At 39.0% G+C, this 22,658-nt stretch overlaps 3 protein-coding genes and 1 non-coding gene across 6 annotated transcripts in view; 1 reads left to right on the plus strand and 3 right to left on the minus strand.

The window, feature by feature from the left end:
* Positions 1 to 42: 42 nt before the first annotated feature.
* LOC136242767 (uncharacterized) lies at positions 43 to 14,650 on the minus strand. 2 transcript variants are annotated; one of them, XM_066034233.1, is made up of 21 exons: positions 14,422 to 14,650; positions 13,903 to 14,370; positions 10,826 to 10,924; positions 10,727 to 10,778; positions 10,612 to 10,681; positions 10,500 to 10,562; positions 9,667 to 9,746; positions 9,512 to 9,615; positions 8,691 to 8,836; positions 8,169 to 8,305; positions 5,415 to 5,598; positions 5,081 to 5,143; positions 4,953 to 5,021; positions 4,852 to 4,905; positions 4,649 to 4,801; positions 4,300 to 4,374; positions 4,183 to 4,253; positions 2,456 to 2,541; positions 2,331 to 2,404; positions 1,922 to 2,071; positions 43 to 430 (listed from the first exon to the last, which is right to left on the minus strand). In XM_066034233.1, the coding sequence occupies exons 1-21, from the start codon at positions 14,444 to 14,446 to the stop codon at positions 164 to 166; spliced, it is 2,490 nt and encodes an 829-aa protein (XP_065890305.1). In that variant the 5' UTR covers positions 14,447 to 14,650; the 3' UTR covers positions 43 to 163. The 2 variants fall into 2 exon arrangements, with proteins under 2 accessions (XP_065890305.1, XP_065890306.1); XM_066034234.1 differs by lacking the exons at positions 13,903 to 14,370; positions 14,422 to 14,650 and adding exons at positions 12,481 to 12,546; positions 12,677 to 13,458 and having other exon boundaries at positions 46 to 430.
* On the minus strand, positions 10,284 to 10,360 carry LOC136243819 (small nucleolar RNA R38). Its single transcript, XR_010695000.1, has one exon. It is a non-coding gene; the product is annotated as a small nucleolar RNA R38 (small nucleolar RNA).
* LOC136242768 (TBC1 domain family member 25-like) lies at positions 14,493 to 20,911 on the plus strand. The gene is made up of 4 exons (XM_066034235.1): positions 14,493 to 14,656; positions 14,736 to 14,836; positions 18,157 to 18,320; positions 19,188 to 20,911. The coding sequence occupies exons 1-4, from the start codon at positions 14,552 to 14,554 to the stop codon at positions 20,771 to 20,773; spliced, it is 1,956 nt and encodes a 651-aa protein (XP_065890307.1). The 5' UTR covers positions 14,493 to 14,551; the 3' UTR covers positions 20,774 to 20,911.
* The window catches only part of LOC136242769 (regulator of chromosome condensation-like), a 4,843-nt gene continuing 3,006 nt past the window's right edge, over positions 20,822 to 22,658 (minus strand). For both annotated transcript variants that reach the window (XM_066034236.1, XM_066034237.1), the window contains exon 4: positions 20,822 to 21,753. In XM_066034236.1, the coding sequence (XP_065890308.1) occupies positions 20,920 to 21,753 (834 nt within the window). In that variant the 3' untranslated portion in view covers positions 20,822 to 20,919. The remainder of the gene's footprint in view (positions 21,754 to 22,658) is intronic.

Genomic DNA, 22,658 nt, shown 5'->3' on the forward strand with positions numbered 1-22,658 from the left:
AAGTCATGTTTCGTTAGTATAACCCACTAACATGTGTACTGCTAATGAAATAGTGTTTTAATGTTATAAGGTGTATGTGAGCATGCACAGAAGGAGGTCAGGATAAAATTTGATCAGTGTAGAAAGACTTTTATTGTACAGTTATGTATAATGTAATGACATGCTAGTTGGCAGGGGAACACATTACTTCACTGTTAAAATGTACTTTACGTGGAGCAGTGCCATGTTTCTTCAATGAAGTGTTAGTAGTGTCCAGAAATTGTTGCATTTGTTTAATGGCCACCTCAAATTTATCAGTCAACTTCTTAATCTGATGACTGTTGACTTGTGATCGTTGGTGTAGTGCTGTGAGATATCGGCGACCAGCCAGTCCTCTATGCTTGTAGTACTCCTCCAACACCTTATGTTGTTCTGACTGTAGGCTAAGTAGCTGTTTGGAATATGTGATGTTAATCTCTTATAGTTATTAAAGCCTTACTATAAGGCCAGAAAAACTTAATTAATTGTTTCTCATCCCCGGCTGCATCCCTTTTTACCCCAACGCCTCTAATTTCATTATTGCTGTTATCAATCATGTGCACACGTATTTTGATGCTAAGAAGGCTGATGATCATTTTACAGCACAGCAAATGTCACTTGCACCTCAGAAATGGTGGTAAAAAGTACTAGCTCTTAAAAGGCTTTAGCTAACCTTTATAGTAACAGACAGCTTGATTTGGAGTATTTTCTTTTATAATGAAAAATGATCTCCCGCCCGCATGGAAATCCAATTTTTTTTTTGTGGATGAGAAACAAGTAATCAAGTTTGCCTGGCCTAACGGTAGCTACAGCATGTTGAAATGAGCTATGTGTTCAAAAAACAAGCCATATACATCACAGTACTTGGGACCCTAAATACAGTGGATTTCATGTGCATTTGAGTACACACAAAAATATTCAATGGTATTGTTCAGTTTACACAAACTGCCATATGCAATACACCTGAGATCAACTGTTATATAAGCCAGTTATGTATATCACAGTAAATTAGGTCACCGTAAAGTTGCCATAAAGAGGGAAACTGGCGAATAGCAAGCTAAATTGCATTTAGCAAAATAAACTTTAGCAAATTCCAAGCTCAGTCTGTAGGTGCTAAGAGTAACTGGCGGCCAAAACTTTGGCAAATTTGTAGTGAATCACCAAATTTGCCAAAGTTTCCCTTATACAATATAATAATATCTTAATTATTGTATTGATAAAAATTGAAACAACGCAACAAACCATTTACAATTCAACACTAAATGATGGTGCCGCCTGTGAGGGAATTCAGTCTACTGGGTTATGGTTTCAGGTGGTCTATTAATGAGGTCATGAAGTATACCTTAGCTATGTTTGAGACCTACTTGACATAGTCACTATAATGAGGTGGTCTTATTAATGAGGTCATGAAGTACACCTTAGCTATGTTTGGGACCTACTTGACATGGTCACTATAATGAGGTGGTCTTATTAATGAGGTCATGAAGTACACCTTAGCTATGTTTGGGACTTACTTGACATGGTCACTATAATGAGGTGGTCTTATTAATGAGGTCATGAAGTACACCTTAGCTATGTTTGGGACCTACTTGACATGGTCACTATAATGAGGTGGTCTTATTAATGAGGTCATGAAGTACACCTTAGCTATGTTTGGGACCTACTTGACATGGTCACTATAATGAGGTGGTCTTATTAATGAGGTCAAGAAGTACACCTTAGCTGTGTTTGGGACCTACTTGACATGGTCACTATAATGAGGTGGTTTTATTAAGAAGGTCACAGTGTACACCTCAGCTGTGTATTGGTACCCACCATACTAGAAGTGGCCAATAAGAGATAACTGCTAAGTGACCATACTTGCAACCACCTTCAACTAACATGTTACGGGTACCTAACTCACCTGTACATGATCACGAAGACTAGTTTCTAACTCAAGTTTTCTCTCGATCACTTTCAGAGCTGCTGCCTTCTCTTTCATGAAACATTGTTGTATTCTTTGATACTCCATCACCAGTGAGTCATTATCGTTAAAAGCTGCAGCTAACTCATTCTGGTGATTAAGATACAAGTGGTATATGCCACATGTAAGATCCCACACATTTTACACTGTACTAGACAGATGCAAAAGTACAGCTGACCATGGTATGTGTCTTTACTGACAACCAGTACAATCTACTACAGACTATGAAGTATTCAGTACACAATACAAATAGTTCATATTTCTTTGTCAATGTATCAAGTGGGCATACACAACAACTCATTGAGAATGTTTGAATACCATTCTTTACTGTACACAATACACCACACACCTTATTCCTCTCTAAGTACTCTATCCTCTCCTTCATGTAAGCCTCATACTTCACCTCCACATTAGTTGAGAACTCTAGAGCACACACACACACATATCACTTGTAATGTACAACATGTGACGTACCATTTAGCTCTTGGAACTCTTCCTTTAGCCTTTCCTCAACCTGACGACCATCATTGATCTTTTCTTGCAGTTCTCCTAGCTCCCTCCTAGTGATCACATGATCCACAAGGTCACATACAATACATTACAAATGGTAATCACTATTTGACAGTTTTGTTAAAGCAATGGTCCCAATAGAAGTGAAATTTATTGGACAATGATTGTGATAAAAGTATTCTAATAGTGCAGTCAACCATTCTAGTATATCAAAGTCTCCACATCTCCCCACACACACACACACCTTGGCCTGTTCCTTAACCCCCTGGTTGGCTGGCCCTATGAGCATTAATTGTTTGTGTAGTTATCATAAGCTGAACCGAGCAACAAAGTTATTACACTGGTTTCAAAACTATATAATATACCAATATATCTAGTTGCATTACTTCAATTTTGTATTTTAATGAATCATCAAAATTTTGCATGTTGAGTCTGTGACATTATGTTGTTATTACAGTGGAACCTCTCTATTGTGGACATTTTGGGAGTCAGAATTCTTGGCCAATTTTTGCTGTAATATAATTTTCTTCTTTCAGAGGTAAAAAATGTATTAACCAGACTTGTTGGGACCGTCCTTATTATGGAGGTTTTTTCTATTGTACATGTGTCCTTAATTCGGGGAGCTTGTTAAGAGAGGTTCCACTGTATTATCCAGTGACTGGCTTAAAGGACACTGTACATTACTACATTTATCATATTTCTGAAGTCCCTAAAGACCTCTACCAATACACTCAGACAGTACTTATATGGTCTGAAAGTACTTATATGGTCTTGTATAAATGCCTGGTTTTCATTTAGTCACTGAAGTAGGAAACAACACAAGTGAAGTAGTTCTACTGTAATTTTAATAGACATCACTTAACATCAACTGAAGCCTTCAATGTCACAACAGAAACCTGATTAACCTCAAATTAGTTGTAATTTGGATGAGCGATAAGCAGAGGACACTCATGTTAGCTCATAGGATTTGTATAATTATATAGAGCAATTAAAAAGTAACTTTAAGACAGTTTCATTGAAAACTAGGTGCCAACCAAAAGCTATTCTTATGTGTAATTTTATGGTGTGGTGAACCCCACTGAACCCTAGTGGTTTGATGTATGGAGATGTCATCATGTGATGAAGAACTTACCACACGAAATGGAGTGTAAACGAGAATGGAAGAGAATAGCACTGGAAATTGTATTCAAGGTCTCCATAATCCCCTTAAGCCAGATTAAACAAGTCAACAATTCAAGGCAAACACTAGTCTGGCGTAGCCGACCCGCGCGCTTAGCGTGAGGGTCTGGTGACAGCCGCATTCAGTACCTGTGCCAGCCTTACGAAAAACTGGTGCGTCCAATCAGATCGCTTAGTGACCAATTAACAACATTCTATGACGTTATTTCCGATTTGGCCACTGATTATGGCGAGCTTCTTATGTCTTTTCCACAACCAGTACAAATGTAAGGGTTTGTAGAGGAAATAGACGCCATTCAAGTGCAAGTACAGTAGCTGTCGCGCTCTGTTACCAGAAATTGTCCACGTGTTTCGCACGTATTTTCAAATTTAATTGCATTCCATCTGCACAAGTACTGAATGCGGCTGTCACCAGACCCTCGCACTACGCGCGTGGGTCGGCTACGCCAGACTAGGCAAACACAGTAATCAGACAACATGTACACAGAACAGGTGTATGGACCATGACTTACTCAAGAGTCTCCATCTTCCTATTAATATCATGCTCTTTCTTCTCCAACACTTTTAGTGACTTACCACAATCCTATCACGATAATATGATGATGTCATTACAGTGTAATCTATCTCACTTCTGTCCTATTTGTTAGCTGTTCTAGTTTCTCTGTAGCTTTCCTTAGTTCTCTTTCCTTCTCCTCTACTTCAACCTAACACAAATCACACATGATAGCAACACAGCAGGTAAGGTTATTCAGGATAGGATTGTCCATTGTACACACATGTAGACACTACACATAACACACTGATCCATGGATCTACCAAGTACAACACTTCGTGGTACAGCTACTTAAGTTGTTCACAAATTGAACAACTAAAATCACAAGTTTTGATACCATTAAAAAACAACTATACCAATCCCACTGTAAGCATAAGGACTGACATTAGGGAGCCCTGTTGTACCAGCCATCACTACCTTATTACCTTTAGTTGTTCAGATTGTGGCTGCAATTCTGATATCTGTGTGGTGAGGTTGTGTTCTGTAGTGGCACACTCTTCTTTTAAGTTGTTTAACTCTTCTTCAAGCAGTTCACAATCTTTCTTCTTCTCAGTACAATCCTCCTCCACCTTTAGTAGCTGTACATGGCAACAATGGCTACTGTCATAAAGGAAGATAACTTATGTACCTGATTCTGGTTGTCATCATTTCGAGTGTTAGCCTCTTTAGCTAATTGTATTTGCTGTAATGAAATGTGTATAGTGAATATTGTGAGGTATTGACAAGTACCTTTTCTAGCTTGGACTTGCCAACAGTCCTCAAGTTGTTAAGGTCCTTCTTCTCCAAAGCAATCTGAGTCTACACACACAAACACACAAGAGGAAATATTTTAGCTATCATCAACCTGTCCACTTTACCAGGTACGATGTCTTTGCTCTGTTCTCCTCCTGAACTTGACTCTGTATTGCTGACACTTGGCTCTGTAGTTGTGTTACAATATACAATAAACTACACTGCATGTCATGTATGTAGAAGGTACTACACCTAGCTGCTATTGTTTACTCCTCATTATAAGATCCCAAACATAGCTAAGATGTACTAACCATATAAAACTGTACTTCATGACCTCATTAATAAGACCACCTCATTACAGTGACCATGTCAAGTAAGCTCACCCCTCATTATAGAGTTCCTCCATTAAAGAGGTTTCACTGCACTAGAATAAATCTTATTGGTAATAATGGTACGTGCCTTCAATGATTGTTCTGCTTCACCAGACACGGCTTTCTCCAGTTGCATCTTGTTGTCAAGGTGATGGTTTTTCTCACGCACCTTGCTGTACTCATCCAGCGACACCTGAAGTTGCTTGTCCAGTTTGACTAGTTCCAGCTTGGCTCTCTCTACTGACTTGCTATTGTCTTCAGACTGCTTCATGCTACAATAGTAGTATACAATAGTATAGCTTACCATAGTGGAGCCAAATATAGACACTGTACAATTGTACATAGCAGCTACAGTGTGTATGTGTGTGCACATTTTCAAGGTATATAGCAGATAAACCAACTTCAATATTTTTGTTGCTTAAATTTTGAGGATCACTCATTGTTACAAAGATTGCCTAATATATACGCAGCACTGAGAAAAATCACTGTGGATGAAAATTTGTAAACAGCAAAGCAACCACAAAATCTATGTCCCCCAAATGTGTGGCATACAATCCTTTTCATGTTTATTATACTGCATGCTCAGCAGATTAGGAAACAGATCAAGAAGAAACCAGTGCTAAGTAACACATTGTACTCTGCTAGGCCTAGGATGGTAGGGGGTCAACATCTGTGACCAAACACACAAACACTCACCTGGGCCTGTCACATATATCTAAATACCTCAATGAATCTTTGCAATCTGTGTAACGTGTAGTATATACTAGTATTTAAAAAAATTGTTAATTTAAAAATGAAGTAGGGACCTATGCAATAAAAAGTAGTGAAACAAGAGATGAATGATGGTATTACAGCATAGCTTGGTGGGAAAGTCCCTACTTTGGCACTGAACAAAATAATTGTTATAGCTAATGTGCCAAAGTAGGGACTTTCCCATCGAGTTATGCTGTAATACCAATTGTGTCTGGCATAAAGTTGTCTAAACAACCAATCTTGATGGAAATGAAATTAACAGATAAGCCAGAAAGCTGAAGGTCATATTGTAAACAGCCATACCGATCTTCCTTCGAGCTCTAGTGGCCAAAAGATGTTGTTGGGTATTGGTGGGGATAACTAGTTCAAACAAACAGATGGAATTATTGGAAACAAACACCAAGTCAGGTCTGTTAAGCGTGGAGGAAAGATTGGTTGAAATGATGCTAGGAGGGCAGACACTAGCAAGATATCCTGGAAGGTCAGCATAGAGTTTATAATTGTCAGGTAAGTGCTGTTGGAGTCCATGAAAGAGAACCTGTAGGACTGAATCATGTCTCCAGGTATATGTAACTTGTGACTGTTCTATTAGAATATCATACATGACTGCATGTTGTATTAAAGTGACTGTTGTGTTAGAGTATATATCTCAAGTGGGGTGTGCAGCTAGCTAGATATATATGGGCTGGGGTGAGGTCATCTTATTTACTGATAAGTAAATAGCTAGATTGTGAAAGGTGCATGTGATCTCCATACTCTATCGCTATTAGTCCACCAATATAGATTTTTATTTGGTGGTCGTGGTTGCGAACCTATCACAAATGGGATCCCAATTGCGGAGTTGCAGGCAGATAACTAGCTAGTATATCTCTTCTATAGTAGCGCCACAGCTCTGGAATAATTCTGTGGCACCTAAATATGCTGCTGAAAGAAAGTGTTGATATGGAAAGTTAACGCCTTGATATGGATTCATTGGATGAAGAAGAAGACAAGCAACCTGATTGAAGATAAAAGAAAAGACAAGGCACAGAGGGCCTACACTTTTCAGAACCCCAAAAGGCATATCCCACTGGTGAGTTTGTTGTTGTGGTGTAAAATGGCGGCCGTGCGCTGCTTCGTTTGGCTTCTAGCCTTGCGACTGTGATCAGGCAGGCAGGCAGTAAGGCAGACTAAAATTCGAGTTTTTGAAAATTCAATATCCGGCCACCTGTAAAGTGTTTTGTTATATTTAATGCTGTATTATATATTATATGGACTAGTACTATCCTGTAAAGGTGACTTTCGTGGCGTAAAATGTCTCTAGGATGATTTTTAAAGGCAGAATTTCTGGCGGCACGCGAGGGGATCCCTACTTAAACAGTACTACCATACTATTTCATACAATTGAAAGGTTAATTAGGCCATACCTATTTGATCTTATGTTGTGCGGGCAAAATTATTTTAAATTTGGGTAGGTAGGTTGGTTTGAAAATGAAAAATATTTTTAAACAAAAGCATACAAAATGCAAACAATTAGTGTAGCTATAATAATACAATAATTTACATGCACAGTTAAAAATCTATTAGACTGCCTGGTTACAAGGCTCTAATATATTAAAAGGTAATTATACTGAGCATTCAAAAACTGGTCAGTCAGTGAAATCTCCACTTCTAGTATAGTATCACTATCAGATTTAAAAATAAATCTCTGAAAGAGCTTTCCCATCGTATCTGTACAATTTTAGAGTGTTAGACGATCTTCAATGATCTGTTTTTGACTATAACACAACGATGTTGATGCTGTGTTGTCTTTAATTAAGAACACGTGATCTGTACACGTGATTTTCAAAATTATTTCATTTGAAGAAAAATGCAGTCGGTCGGGCGAGCGCAACATAAGATCAATAAGTATGGCCTTAATAAAGGTTGAAAATTGTATGATAATAGCATGATGCCATAAGAAGTTATGAGTTTTTGAATTTGAAAACTAAACTATTCCAATTTTATGTACCCACTGGATGGGATATCACAACATGCTTATGATCACTTTAAACTTTGTCAAGCATCACACTAAATTTTGATATTGCAGATACTGAGATAACATGCATACCACTTAGCAATGCTTTGTTTCATGGAGTCCAATTCTTGTTGTATCTCCTCAATCTTGTCTCTAACACTCTTCAGCTGTTTGTGCTCCAACTGCATGTTACCCATCAATACCGAGTGTTCTGACTCCAAGTCTCTCCTCTGTAAACCAGTAGCAACTGTTGAGATTGTTGTAAGACTTGTATGTTTGTGCACACACGCAACAACAACATACCACACAAAGCAAAGCAAAGCTTCACTCAACTGTGCAAAACACACCCATGCACACACACACACACACACACACACACACACACACACACACACACACACACACACACACACACACACACACACACACACACACACACACACACACACACACACACACACACACACACACACACACACACACACACACACACACACACACACACACACACACACACACACACACACACACACACACACACACACACACACACACACACACACACACACACACACACACACACACACACACACACACACACACACACACACACACCTGAATGCCCATTTGAGATTTTAGGGTCTCATTAGTTTGAGACAGATAATAGTTAGATTTCTCTAAGTTCTTCAACTGCTGTAGCAACTCCTCAACATCTTTATTATGTGATGAGTACTGGTCATGTAGAGCTTGCTGCCTCTCACCTAAACAAGTTGACACAGTCAATATCTCAGTGCTTAACCAATAAAACTCCTCTTAAGTTCCACTATACACATGCGCACACAGCAAACACACAGACACACACAACAACAATAGTTGACATTACATAAACACAAGTGCCCATAAATAGAGTTTTATATATCTGTATCTGCTGCCTGTTTATACATGTTACTGACCCGTTACCTATATGCAAAAGAAAGCCAATATAGCCGATAACTGATCTGATTATTGGTACACCTCTACTGATAACTGAGACAATGACAGTATTCCAAGTTGACATTAAGCACCCATTGGGATGGCTGTTTACCCAGGTCCTTATTATACAGCTGGGTAGACTGAAGCAATGTGAGTATAGTTTCTTATTCAAGGAAATAACAACATTCCTAGGCATCCACTTAGTTACACTGCCTCACACCAAGACTTCATAATATACAGAGGGAGAGCTGATCACACACATAGATGCACGCACACACACAGATACACACCAGACACACACACACACACACACACACACACACAGATGCACACCAGACTCTCTCTCTCTCACACACACACACACACACACACACACACACACACACACACACACACACACACACACACACACACACACACGCGCATGCACACACACACACACGCATGCACACACACACACAAACTTTGTGTTGATAATTCCTTCTGGCTCTTAGTCACACTGGATCTTGCCAGGTTTATTTTATGTACCAATTCAGCATGACTGGTGAGGATACCGGACAGTCTCTCACTACAGTAACACAATAACATACAATACAGCTTGAGGGAGCAATGGGATCACTTTGCCATGTTCACTTCTCTCTGAGAAGCATCCAGTTTAGCAGCAAGTTGGTTCTTCTCTGTATCAGTGGTATCAATGGTCTGGGAGAGAAGATAAAGGGTTCACTGCTTAGGTAATGGAATGTACTATATTTTTATTAAGACTTTACAGTACAAGCGCTGAATTTATACCCATAGTGGAATCCCTCTAAAACCAACACCATAGATTTATATGTGCTCTTTATAGAACACCTCAGGGGTGTCTATTAAACGATTCAAGTGAATAAAAGTTGATTACTATTCCAATTTTTTTTAATAGAAATTTTTGTACCAAGGATTTTCAAACACAAGAAAAACGTCATCTGCTTTCAAAGGTAAAATGTATGGAACAAAACCAAAACTTTTTGTCTTTATTATGGAGGCAGTTTCTGTTTAACAGAGAGGTTTCACATTGATAACAACATGAAGCAGGCATAATCATTGAGTGATATGAATAATAAATAATTAGTAGTAATTGTGCAAGGTTCACTAATTGACTACCAAACATAATAACAGCACACCAATGTTATGACACAAGTAGTTGGATTTGTATCCAACCAAAAATTTCTGGTATCACCCACCTCTAAAGCCAGGGTATGGTACAGTCTCAGTGTAGTATATGATCCACACAAGTGGTTCAGACAGGGATAACTATAACTGTCACATCATTGACTGTAAGGAATATCATCACTTAACACTGCTTATATACCCTCTATGTGACTTTGTGATTGTGGGTTTGAATAAATTGTAAGTATAACTGCTCCCTTGGGTCTTAGAGAGGTAAAGCAATTTTCCTACTGACAGCAGGTAATTTACCTTCTTTAAATGATCTTCAGATTTCAGCAATTCAGCCTTCCTACCTTTTAGCTCCACGTCAGCCTAAGGATCAGTAGCTACTAGTAATGAGTTATGGAGTAAGGTAGTATACCTGTATTTGCTCCTCTTTAATCCTCTCTATCTCTTCAGTCTCCAGGACCAGCTTATCTTTGAGAAATGGACTATAGCACAAGTCACAATAACACTATCATCACTAATACACTCACATTTGGTCATTCAAATATTTCACTTTCTTCTTCAAATCTTCATTCTTCTCAGCTACAGTGACAGCTATAACTACAAACATGCTAAAGTGGTTTGTATACCAGTTGTCCTGACAGTGTCCTTGTGTCTCCTCAGATTCCTTCCCTCATACGAGACATGCCATTTGAGCTCCTGCAGGTCTCTCATGCAAGCCTCGTGTTCTGTATAGGGGAGACAGTTACAGCCCAGTTGATACATGTATAGTACTTATCAATTTCTCATTTCTACTTGCATTGCTGTTTTCCTAATAATATTTGGCACTTTAAGCAGCGGTCACACGACGACAGATTCCGTCAGTCACACTAGACGTTTACGTCACAATTACATTATCATGACGTAACTATTAACGTTACACCCTGCGCAATGATACCGACAGTGGTAACTATACTTAAGCATAGCGGAAAACTGGCTACAGCTACAGCCCTAATTTTTTCACAGAAACATTTCTAATTTGATGAAGAAAAAATCTTTGGTATATTGATAAACATACAATGCTTGTGCTATTGTCTTACCTTTTATCCTTCTTTACCATGGCCATCAGTCAAGGTTCTACCGCTGATAGTGTTAATAGACTACAGTAGGGCTTCCATCTATGGGTGTATCAAACTATTCAAATACAAGTGGTTAGTTTAGCGTTGCACCAAACTATTTGAACACGCGTGGCTTGGTGGTTTTCGAAGTTGGTAGTTGATATCATCAGTGAGAGCAACTCACGGCAAACTAAGTCAATAATAATATGTAGTTTAGTAACAGTGTTAAAACTGAGTTGGGTCGTCCAAGTCCCACTTTACAGATTATCTGGGTCTGACCTGGATTGGATCTGTGCTAAATTAATTAGTGTAACAACGTGGATGTGTAGTAACACACCATAGCATAGCCCTGCCTCTTTTGTGAGCCACGCCCACTTATGTAAATTAGGCATATGGTAGCCATGCCCATTTATCAGTCTGTAGGTATGCACAAATCCACGTCCATTATTGTCTGCAGGCTTATGTAGAGTCACGCCCACTAATCAGTTGATATTATATGAGTCATAATCTAGTATATAGTGCTGTGATTAACTCTATATAATATTTTGCGACTGGTTTTATGAAAAGCAAGCTATTTATTGGTCATGAACTTGCAAAAACAAGTATAAGAATAAAAATTAGGAATTTTAAATTAGAGTAGGGACAGTGTATGGTGCTGCAATAAAAAGTACTGAAACAAGCTGGATCAGAGTAGTACGTAATGTCCAAATGCTGTAAGTCCAAATGCTGTAAAACAATAAGAAGTGAATATCCCTACTGTGCTACCTCTAAATGCACAGTAGGGATATTCACTTCTTATTGTTTTACATTCTGATCCAGCTTGTTTCAGTACTTTTTATTGCAGCACTATACACTGTCCCTACTCTTAATTTAAATTTTTCTTATACTTGTGTTATAATCATTACATATTGTACATATATAATAATAATTACCATGTTAGGCCATACAAATAGTCATAAGTTATATGGGAGCTGGTCTGTATCAATGGACATGCTATGCTACAGCTTCCCACACACTTGCTGCTGGTTCACTTATTATAAACCTCTTGGTTGGTGCAGTGCTTACAAAAGCACTTTCATCAGGCAACCAGCCATTCTCAAATGGACATTGGTGTCTTTCACATATGTTAAGGAGGGCACAGCAAACCATGGCTACTTGTCTAGCAAACACCAGATCATTTAACTTACACTGTACAATGTCCATCCATGATCTTCCATTGACCTTTTAGCCTACCAAATGTTTGTTCTACAACCCTGCATGTGCAAATAACATTGTAATTAAGACTTCTTCTATGTGATACTGTCTCATTGTTCTCATAGCACTTAGACAAGTAGTTTGAAGAGCAAAGGATGAGCCCACAACAACATAACGATACACACTTACCTCCTCTATTAGTCTACGTGCACAGAGTCAACCACTCGTGGTTTCTGATTTTCCGATGCATCACACTGTGTTGATAGGTATGCGAGTCTCCTACTGAGCCTGGTCAACCAGCATTGACATATGTAAATATTCCTCATACATCCACACAACCTAGCACAATTATTGCTGTGAAATGTTTGTAACAGTAGTAGGTATCACCATAAATCTAAGGGTTTTTAATTCACATAAATGTACCATCTAGAACTCCACCAAGGCAATCCACACAAAATCAACCATCACTTGATGCAACTCTAGCCCTGTTGGAAATAGAATAACTTACGGTACAAGCTTCTCACGAAAGATAGTAATTCCTTGATGTAACACTGCAACAACCGTAGATTTTCTAATAGCATATAAAGTTGCTGTCTGTGAAAAACTAGTAGCCTGTGCTATCCTGTGTATAACAATAGCTATCCTTTTTACTGGTGGTAATGCACGTCTCATATTTGTATCCTTCTTTTCAAAATACCCCCAAATGTCTGAGTTATGTACCAAAATGTATCCTTTGACATCCTGTAGTGCTGCAAATACTGATTGTTCTCCCAATCTGGATATGCCTTTTCAAGGTTACGTCACAACGAACAAACACCCTTCTCCCAAAACCATGGCTCCTGTCAGCTGCCCAAAATCTTCGTGGTAGTCTCAGAGAGTTTATGATTCTTTGAAGCTGTGCACTGAACAGCAAGCTATTGGTGCTGAATAATTGTGGTGGTGAACTGCGAGTCTTGTAAACAAACTCTCTCCTGGCAGTCTTGAACTTGTGCAATACCTTCACATCACAACACTCAAACAAACGATGATTATCAATGGCCAAAAAGTGTTAAGGTAACTCCCGACACGTTCTATAGGTTCTGTTGCCAACGAGACGTGTGACTGATAGTATACGGCCCGATACAGCTACGGTACAGATAAGCAAAATTTTACCTTAGAATTTATCGTCGTGTGACTGCTGCCTTAAGCAACTTGCTTAAGTTAGTAACTAGTTAGAGGGTTAAAAAGTTGTATTTTTTCTGAGACTATCTAATTCAACTATCTAGTCAATAAAAACAAAATCATACCACCCACATACCTATTTTGGTGGTGGATGAATGTAACATCAAGTTATGACACAGAGATAATAGCATGGACTACCATGTTAGTGTCATGTACACTTTATAATAATATTTGACATCAGTTATGTTGCTTACCCTCCTGTACAGCTGCCTTCAGTAATACCATCCTCCTAACTGCTTCAATGTCTAATGTATTTCTAAGGCTAGTAACCCTCTCCTTCACTATCCCAAGCTTTTGCTTGGTTTCTAGAGTATCCTTGTCTAGTCTCAGAATCAGAAACAAAGCTCCTTCAATAAAGTCTATATATTTCCCATGTTCTGTACGACTGATGTGTTGAGGAATGTGAAAATCAGACAGTGAAGGCATGACTGTTCCCTTGACTGTCAAATCATTTACATTGTCATGAACGTTGCTGGGTGACTTTACATCAGTCAGGAATTCCACGGTACTTGACTGTTTGAGGGTAGTCATTCTCAAGTCTTGCTTGAGTATCAGTAAATTTTGCATGGCCTTGTTCACACATGGCTCCAAGTTGCGGTAACTAAAGCAGCTCCTCTTCCTAGGAGACAGGCTGGCCACCCAGCGTTCAGCAGTTGAGTTTTCTGCCACATAAACGCCGGATTATTCCAACGCAACACAACTTAACCTCATACCTGAGTTATCCCGCACACCAGCCATCTAAAACTTGCGGGGTGAAAAGTTGTACTGTTGCTAAGCGATTCCAATAAATGCGCGCCATTATCGTAAATTATAGTCGGCTTCTTACGGGAATATCACGAGGTTATGGAAGAAGAGCGAGGAGACGAGGTAGACGAATTTTCGTCTGTTTCGCAACGTGTTTCAGCTAAAGAACCTCTACGCTGCGAGTTTCGCTGTCAAATACGTAAGGTGAGGATTTAAAATACGTGGTCAAATGTGGGCGTTGTTGTGGTGCACGTTTTCACCATGCTCGTATGTCACCCCGCAGTACTTGGGGTTCCCAGTTGAGGTGGGAGCATATCGTTCAGAGGACAGGGAGCAGACTACCCTGTATGACCTGCTGGAACATATATCCCGGTATTACAACAAGTAAGTGTGTAAGGTACCCTTATGTAATGAAACAAGACAACATAAATATTAATCTGAACCAGAATATGACTCTTGATGTGTTGATGTGGGTCAAAGTCTCTCACATGATCTTGCTTTCTCTTTTAATTGTGATGTCATTGGTTGGCAAGATTCTACCCGTCGGAAGTATCTTACAATAGTTACCATTTATCATTGCCACATTTCCTTACCTTTTTCAAGCTCCTTTTCATTTACCAATTCTTGTACAAGATCTCACTCCCTTTCGTTACAGTGTAAGCAGTCATCAATAAACTCTTATAGGTTTTCTTTTTTTTGTTAATGGTATTTCTTATGGAATTCTGTCCCACATGATATTCTCTCTCTTCCACTTTAGACGAGAGTTGCATAAATTTTTATAACACTTCAGTTTTTTTTTCTTTTGCTACAGTATTTAGTTATTTGTTCTGTATTGTACTAATGTGCTTGTATTGTTTGTTGTTCTCTGTTTTTGTATCTTGTGTTTTTGTAGGTGTTACTCCTATAAGCATTGCCTTTTGTAATTACCTTACCCTTATGGTTAAACAAATAAAAATAAATAATTGTTGACAAAGTTGCGTTTGTCATTGAACAGTTGCCATAACTTCTCACAGTTTTAACTCTACATAGCAACAGTGTAATATCAGTCCTGTTTGGTGTTTTGCAGTAAAAATGTTCTTTCATGCCAACGTACAGCTAGCCAATGAAATAGACTATATGCGTAGTCTATTTATTCAATGAAACATAATCAATTTGCATTGATTAGCGGCATGCCCAAGAATTTTTTGATAGTGAACGACTACCGCAAGCCCCATGCAAAAGTTCGGGTAGCAAATGCGGCTCGAGCTATAACTTGCCACTAACACTACAAACACTGGTCTTCTTTCCAGCTACTATTAGTATTCTATACAGGGAGAGGAATCTATTGATCTGGAAGAAGTACTGGTAAGTGGTCTATTTTCTGAGATTCACATTTTTCTATGTACTTTAGATCGAGGTCGTTCACCGTCGTGATGTATTAAAACGTAACGAAATATCACATGTTTTAGAATGTTTTCGGCAGTGCATATAGTCTATTGAATCCACTGAATTTTGCTGAAAATTCTGTAATTTACCCGGCTAATGCTAACAAACTGCTAGAAAAAGACCATCAAAGTCAATACCCTTTTCAGGATAGATAGCTGCTTATATTGCACTTAAAATATTGATAAACAGCATCAACAGGAAATTTTGACGAATCCACACCATCAGTATTGATAATTAAATATTGATCAAAATCAAGTGTGCTCATGGATGTTTGAAATGAATTTAACTGATTTTGTTAAAGTTTTCTTTTGTCAATATTTTCTGTTGTATGGTTACTATGGTAGTGCTTTAGCTAGTGTAATTGAGAGTGATTGTGACATGTAGTGTAGTACAAAATTAAATGTTATGAAGTTGATAAAGTATCATCAATATCTTGAGAAAGTTCCAATTCCTGTCTAATCTGACAACACCAGACTCTCTATTTGCTGCACTTCAATACATCTCATCTGGACGTTTCAAAATCCTGATACTATTTCTTGGTACCACCTCACCAATAGTTCATACCTAGTACCAGGGGGTAGGGACATGATGTCATAACACATACAATTTTTGCATAATGTAATTGAATTCCAGTGATAATTACATGATGAAAAACTAATGTACTAGCTACTTGCATCATTGTAGACACCGAAGTCGATTGCATTTACTACTAGTAACTAGGAATACAGCAATTAATAACACAGGTACCTGAAAATAAGATTAAAATAGGCCTTTTCATTTAAGGAAGTGGAATGTTGTGGTTAGACTGTGTCGACATAATTGGTCCATGATGTGGCATCCGGAGTGCGATGCTGCCTTCAATGACTAAATAGCACTCTATTACAAAGTTCATCGTAAAATCGCTGGAGTTCAATGAAGCTTATCACAACCATTTCTGACAATAAATCCAGCGCTAAACTTCACAGTTTACTAGAAGTATACCCTATGCTAAAAATGTACAGTACATCACACAATTATTGTTACGTCATGTCCTACCTTCTCTGACCTAGCTAGTACTATGAACCATTGACCTTGTTTAATTAGTTCACCAATAGGTGTGTGTGTGTGTGCGTGTGTGTGTGTGTGCGTGTGTGTGTGTGCGCATCAATGACTGCATGAATGTGCTAACTATCTGCTTGTACAGTGATAATTGAATAAACACTATTCACAACAGTCTAATATTTATGAGGCATTCCACAGATGGGTAGTTTCTGTTAGTACTGAAATGATTAATTAATCAGCAGTGTTGGGACAGTTACTTTTTATATACAACTGAGCTATTTAGTTACAGTTACATATTACCCATAAAATAAAGTAGCTATAATAATATTACATATTATATTACTTTGTGTCTACAGCCTTAAGCTGTCACGTGTGAAACTACCACCTTATCACGACATGATTGCATTGTTGGACAATGTGCAAATCTTGGTTATAAGCAAGAAGCTGGTGAATAAGCTTCATTCAGTAGGCTTCATTACTTCATAGTGGCTAGGCGTTACTCAGTGGATCACTAACGAGATTAGTAGCTTCGTTACTTAAAGTAATAATATTGTGTAATATTAGACTCATTAATACTTAGGTAACACGTTACATTTGCAAGTAAAGTAACTTAAGTTATATTACCTGTTTTTACAGCATATTTCGTTATATTACTTCATTACCACAAAAGTAATAATTATTACGTAACGCGTTACCCCCAACACTGATAATTAGATATTCAGTCAGCATGACATTATTCGATTCATTAACACACTTACCAAAAATTTATTAGCACTGTAGCAAGCAGTGATCGAAGCCAACCTAGAAGCTTGAGATTGTGAACACAGTGACTTATTCACACTGAAGAAATCCATTTTAGAAGACATAGAAATAGCTCTCAGGCTTTACCTTACTACCCAACAAAGATTTCGGTGTTTATTCATGTTTAAAAGAATAATCGGTTTTGTCCACAACTATTCAAATAGTAAAAATTGCCATTCATTTCAACATTTCAGCACTAGTTTCTATTCTACACACCTCAAAGTTTATACCAATCGTGCTGATGAAAACATAAGTACTGGTCATTTTTAAGTAGTGGCCACTCAAGTCCCTGAATGTTATGAGATTGTGTGTAAGTTTGTTTGGTACAATATGACTTCAGTTGGTCCCAAACATAGTTATGGTGTACTCACTAATAAGACCACTTTATTATTGAGGTCATGGTGGCCTTACTAATAAGATTTCACTGTACTCAACAGACCTGTGTACCTGTGTGGTGAAGTGGAGGCAGAGAATGAGATGACAGTTGAAGTTCCTCTTGTGTGCAAGGAGAATTGGGAAGAGTTCATGAAGACTGCACCTGCTGTTGGTTTCTCTGTCACCGTGGTAGTGAAGAGGCTAAAGTTGCCAAGCAGACCATGGGGTATGTGTGATTAGTGCAGTTATGCATGTTAACATGTGATCTGGGCCTGTTTGGTACAGAGGGGAATCTCTTCCCATATTACTTCACTATTCACTGATTAAAGCCTTCAACACCCTAGTATCCATATATGGGGAGGTTTTGTAGGGCAAAACTTTCACAATGAGGGGCAATCAAACTATTTCGTTGTTAAAAATTTTGCAGTAGAGCCAGTACCGGGTGAATGCACTAAACTGTTTATGTAAAGCAGTGTCACATGTGAGGGTTAGGATCAAGCTGGTACTCTTCATTGGTGAGATAGCCAAGTAGTGATGGCCAAGTAGTGATGGCCAAGTAGTGATGGCCAAGTAGTGATGGCCAAGTAGTGATGGCCAAGTAGTGATGGCAAGTAGTGATGGACAAGTAGTGATGGCCAAGTAGTGATGGCAAGTAGTGATGGACAAGTAGTGATGGACAAGTAGTGATGGCCAAGTAGCGATGACAAGTACTTGCAGTATAGTACAGTATGAGAACATTTATCGGGAAAAATTAGTGTGTTAGGGAAGACACTAGAAAGAGAATGTCCACATTTGTTGGGTGATATTTCATTAACAGAGGGTTTTACTCGCTTGTTGAAGTATTCAAGTAGCCCTATTAACTTAGTTTATAGATCTATGTCATCGATGTTTACACACCTTCACTGTTTTAGCAAGTTTTCCCATCGAAACTTCCCTTAAACACTATGCTTAAGAGTACTATTTAATGTGGCTACAAGCCCAATATTTTCACTAGTGTAAACCAGTTACCCAGTACAACAGTGTATATTATATATTAAATATTTAGAGAGCATGTTGTTGGTAATAACATGCAGATTATTTTCTTGTTTTCCAGCTTGGTGTGATTGTTTATATCTAACAAGGTTCTTCCAACGTTCCAGAAAGATTGATCAGTTAGACCTTTGGGAACCATCTGATTGCCCAAATGTTAAAAGTATTTGTGAGAAGATGGTCTATGAAGGCTACACTATTAAAGATGACTTGAAGCAGTCATTTTGGAAGAATATGTTGGGTGTATACTACCCAACAATGCATTCATGGGAAGAACGTCATATGTACAATATCAAGTTACGTAACGTCTACATAAGATTGAAGAAGAAATGGCAAGATCAGTGGGATAGTGATCGAAGCATACGACGATTGTTTGAAGCCGTCAAACGTGATGCAGACCGCACTGATGTCAATGAAGTATTCTATAGCAACTCAGCCAATCAGAAAATGCTAGTGGACATTGTAGTAACATATGTCCTGGAACACCCCAACGTCTCCTATACCCAGGGAATGACAGACATTTTGTCACCAATACTTTATGTGATGAAGGATGAGGCTGATGCTTACATCTGTTTCTCCTGTATGGTGCAGCCAATACAAGAGAACTTCAGTCCACAGTGTGAGGGTGTGCTCACCAAGATACAAGTACTAAAACACCTTTGTGAAGTGCTAATGCCAGACCTGTACTATTACCTGGACAGTCTAGACCAGGATGCATTCACGCTGTGTTTTGGAATGATACTGATTGAATGCCGGAGAGAATTCCCCTTCCATGCCAGCATAAATTTGCTAGAGACTGTAGCTGCATCAAGGTTTGGTCTCCGCACAATGTCGGAAAATATGTCTGAAGTGGTATGGGCTAATTACATGACCACTGCTTCTACAGATGTACTTGAGGACAACATTTCAACTGAGGAAAAGGTTGACAGTTATACTAGCATCAATGGTGAAGATGTAGATACACCAGTTGTAAGTTCAGCTCAACTGTCATACTCCCAGCAACCCACAGATGCTGCTGGGTATAACGTGAGACGGTCACAGTCTACCACTTCCCATGACGCATCAATTAGACGGTCAGTAGAGCGGTCTACAGCCGAGTCCAGTGGCAGTACACATGATCAAGCAGTGAGTAGCCTGAGTACTCCTATACCTCCAGAGAGTGGACTGGACTCATCCATTGAAGGTGATGCACTTACTGACTATCCGTTACACAAGCACAGATTGAGCACTCCAGAAGCTGATCGTGTAACTCCGGTACGGTTTTATGACAATCCTTCAGAGACTGCTCTTGAAATATCTTCAGGTCATAGCTCTAGGGCAAGCAGTGTGCCTCCTCAAAGACTGGAGAGTTTGTCAGCATTTCATCAGGTACCTTGTCCAACACAGACTAAGTTTGAAGTTGTATTTCCAATGTTTATCTGTCTTGCCACATTGTTACATCATCGTACACGGATACTTCGTGAGCAGATTGATTTCATCGGCATTTCTGGATTGTTGAATGATCACCTTGACAACCTGGACTTGGAGACAATATTGGATATGGCACTGAAACTGAAGCAACATTACCACTACTTGCAAGAGGAGAGATTTGGCTGTGTGAGAGAGTCATTCTCCAGATGGCTAGTTGAAGACATTAAAAAAACCCAATAACACTGGAAATTATTTTTGTCTCTATTTAGGTATTTATTTTTGTCTCTGTTCAACTACACAATCTAAAATTATATTCATTTCTACACAACCACATAATGTACATGTTAGTATTATCACAAAATACATGCAATACTAATACTACTAGTTTATGGTGTAACTATGATGGCTGTATGTTGGCCTCCAGCAGAAACTGACAACACTTTCTTGTGCTCCAATTTCTTACCAGTAACTATCTGTGGTGCCCACACGTCTGTCTCCTCTCCATTCCCTAACTGTAACGTGTCACCCATTCCCCATGAATACAATTGTCCATTGTTGGTGATAGCAAATGATGTACTGCTCCCTGTGGCAACTGTGTGCACAGAGCTAATGTTCGGCACTTCCGTGGGTAACACCTTATCAGTCGCATTCTCACCAAGTCCCAACCGGCCGTACTCTGATCGTCCCATCACATACACTTTTCCTCCAATAGTCATCACGGTATGGTGTTGATCCCCTGATATCTTGAATTGGCCATTACTGATAGCTTGACTCAGTGAGTCCACTTGTGGGATGAACTTGAACTGTTGAGGAGCGTAGCGTATGGCAATGTCACCAACCCCTAGTTGTCCATAATTATTCAGTCCGAAGGCATACACAGTTTTCTGATCTTTGGTCACAGCAAACGTATTGTAGGAGCCACAAAACACATCACAAAACTTTGTCTCTGATCCTCGTATCTTCTTGAACCTGACTGCAGCGGGTGTGAGGAGGAGCTTGATCCCCTTACGACCGCCCCTAACAGAGAAGTGCTCTGATACTCTACCTAACTGACCCTGTTCAGCTGTGCCAAATGTGTACAAGTCTTGCTGCTCTGTTAGGATTACTACATGGTTAGCTCCTGATGCTACTTTGGTAGCTTTGTTGGATGACTGTTCATACACTAACTGTGGCCTTGGAGATGGACCAGCACTGGTAAGACCAAATGCTCCATTGCTATCCTGTAAAGCAGTTGAGAGGTGGGATAAGCTCAGACATGCAACAAGCAACATCATTGCCACGTGTACTGTATGACCTGTGACTACACAATCAAACATGCTAGGTATTGAGGGATGTGCGTATGGGCTCTGGACACAAAAAGGAATTTAATGATTATTACATGCATGCACAACCAACATGTAGTAAATCATGGATAAATCATGGATAAACAATTTGTCTTTTGACATTGCCCTGAGGTATCAATGTTAAATTAGTTAAACACACATTTGTGACCTAGCTGGTCTGGGAAAACCGGTCTTGGTTTTGTGTGTTGTAGCTCGCCAATGGTTGAACACCAGTTCTGTATCTTCCAGAGTATCCACTGTACAAGTAGCCAACATCTAAGTTTCCCACCATTTTAGATAGTTTCTAACTCAATGTTGACTGTATCGGGCAAGCTCCAAAAGGGGTGGGTGGGTGGTGGGGGCCTGAGGAGGGCAAGGAGCTGTTCAAAAAAATATTGCGTAGGGATGAGTTAGGGGCCATTGGGTCTCAAAACTGGCTAAAATGAAAGGACATTTACAGTACAGATCTTTATTCAACACCACAGAACCGTACAGTCACATACAGCCATTCCTAGGCTGGCCAGAGCTCCATTCGGGCCTCAGACTGTTTGTACAGTTTTCCAGGAAAAGCATTTAGCAAAAGCAAACCATACAAGCCTATTGATTATGAATTATGTTCATGTGGCTTTGTGTTCTTAGTGAAAAATCAAATCTGCTGTGATGGGCGATAAGACCAGTTTTCCCAGATCCAGTCACAAATGAGATGAATGATGACGTTTGACCAAAACAATACTATTTTTATAGATTGTGCATTACCATAGGCTAATATCACACATTACACAGGTTTCTACGGTCAATTATTT

Source organism: Dysidea avara, chromosome 13 (assembly GCF_963678975.1).
Source record: "Dysidea avara chromosome 13, odDysAvar1.4, whole genome shotgun sequence".
Taxonomy (NCBI): Eukaryota; Metazoa; Porifera; class Demospongiae; order Dictyoceratida; family Dysideidae; genus Dysidea; species Dysidea avara.

Bases quoted from the DNA above. Each gene is read 5' to 3' on its own strand.
- LOC136242767 (XM_066034233.1), bottom strand. From the start codon at position 14,446: ATGGCTGGTGTGCGGGATAACTCAG. The intron at 14,371-14,421 runs GTATGAGGTTAA...TTTATGTGGCAG, and splicing joins TGGTGTGCGGGATAACTCAG to AAAACTCAACTGCTGAACGC. The intron at 2,405-2,455 runs GTACGTCACATG...TGTGTGCTCTAG, and splicing joins AGAGTTCCAAGAGCTAAATG to AGTTCTCAACTAATGTGGAG.
- LOC136242768 (XM_066034235.1), top strand. From the start codon at position 14,552: ATGGAAGAAGAGCGAGGAGACGAGGTAGACGAATTTTCGTCTGTTTCG. The intron at 14,657-14,735 runs GTGAGGATTTAA...GTCACCCCGCAG, and splicing joins TTCGCTGTCAAATACGTAAG to TACTTGGGGTTCCCAGTTGA. The intron at 18,321-19,187 runs GTATGTGTGATT...CTTGTTTTCCAG, and splicing joins GTTGCCAAGCAGACCATGGG to CTTGGTGTGATTGTTTATAT.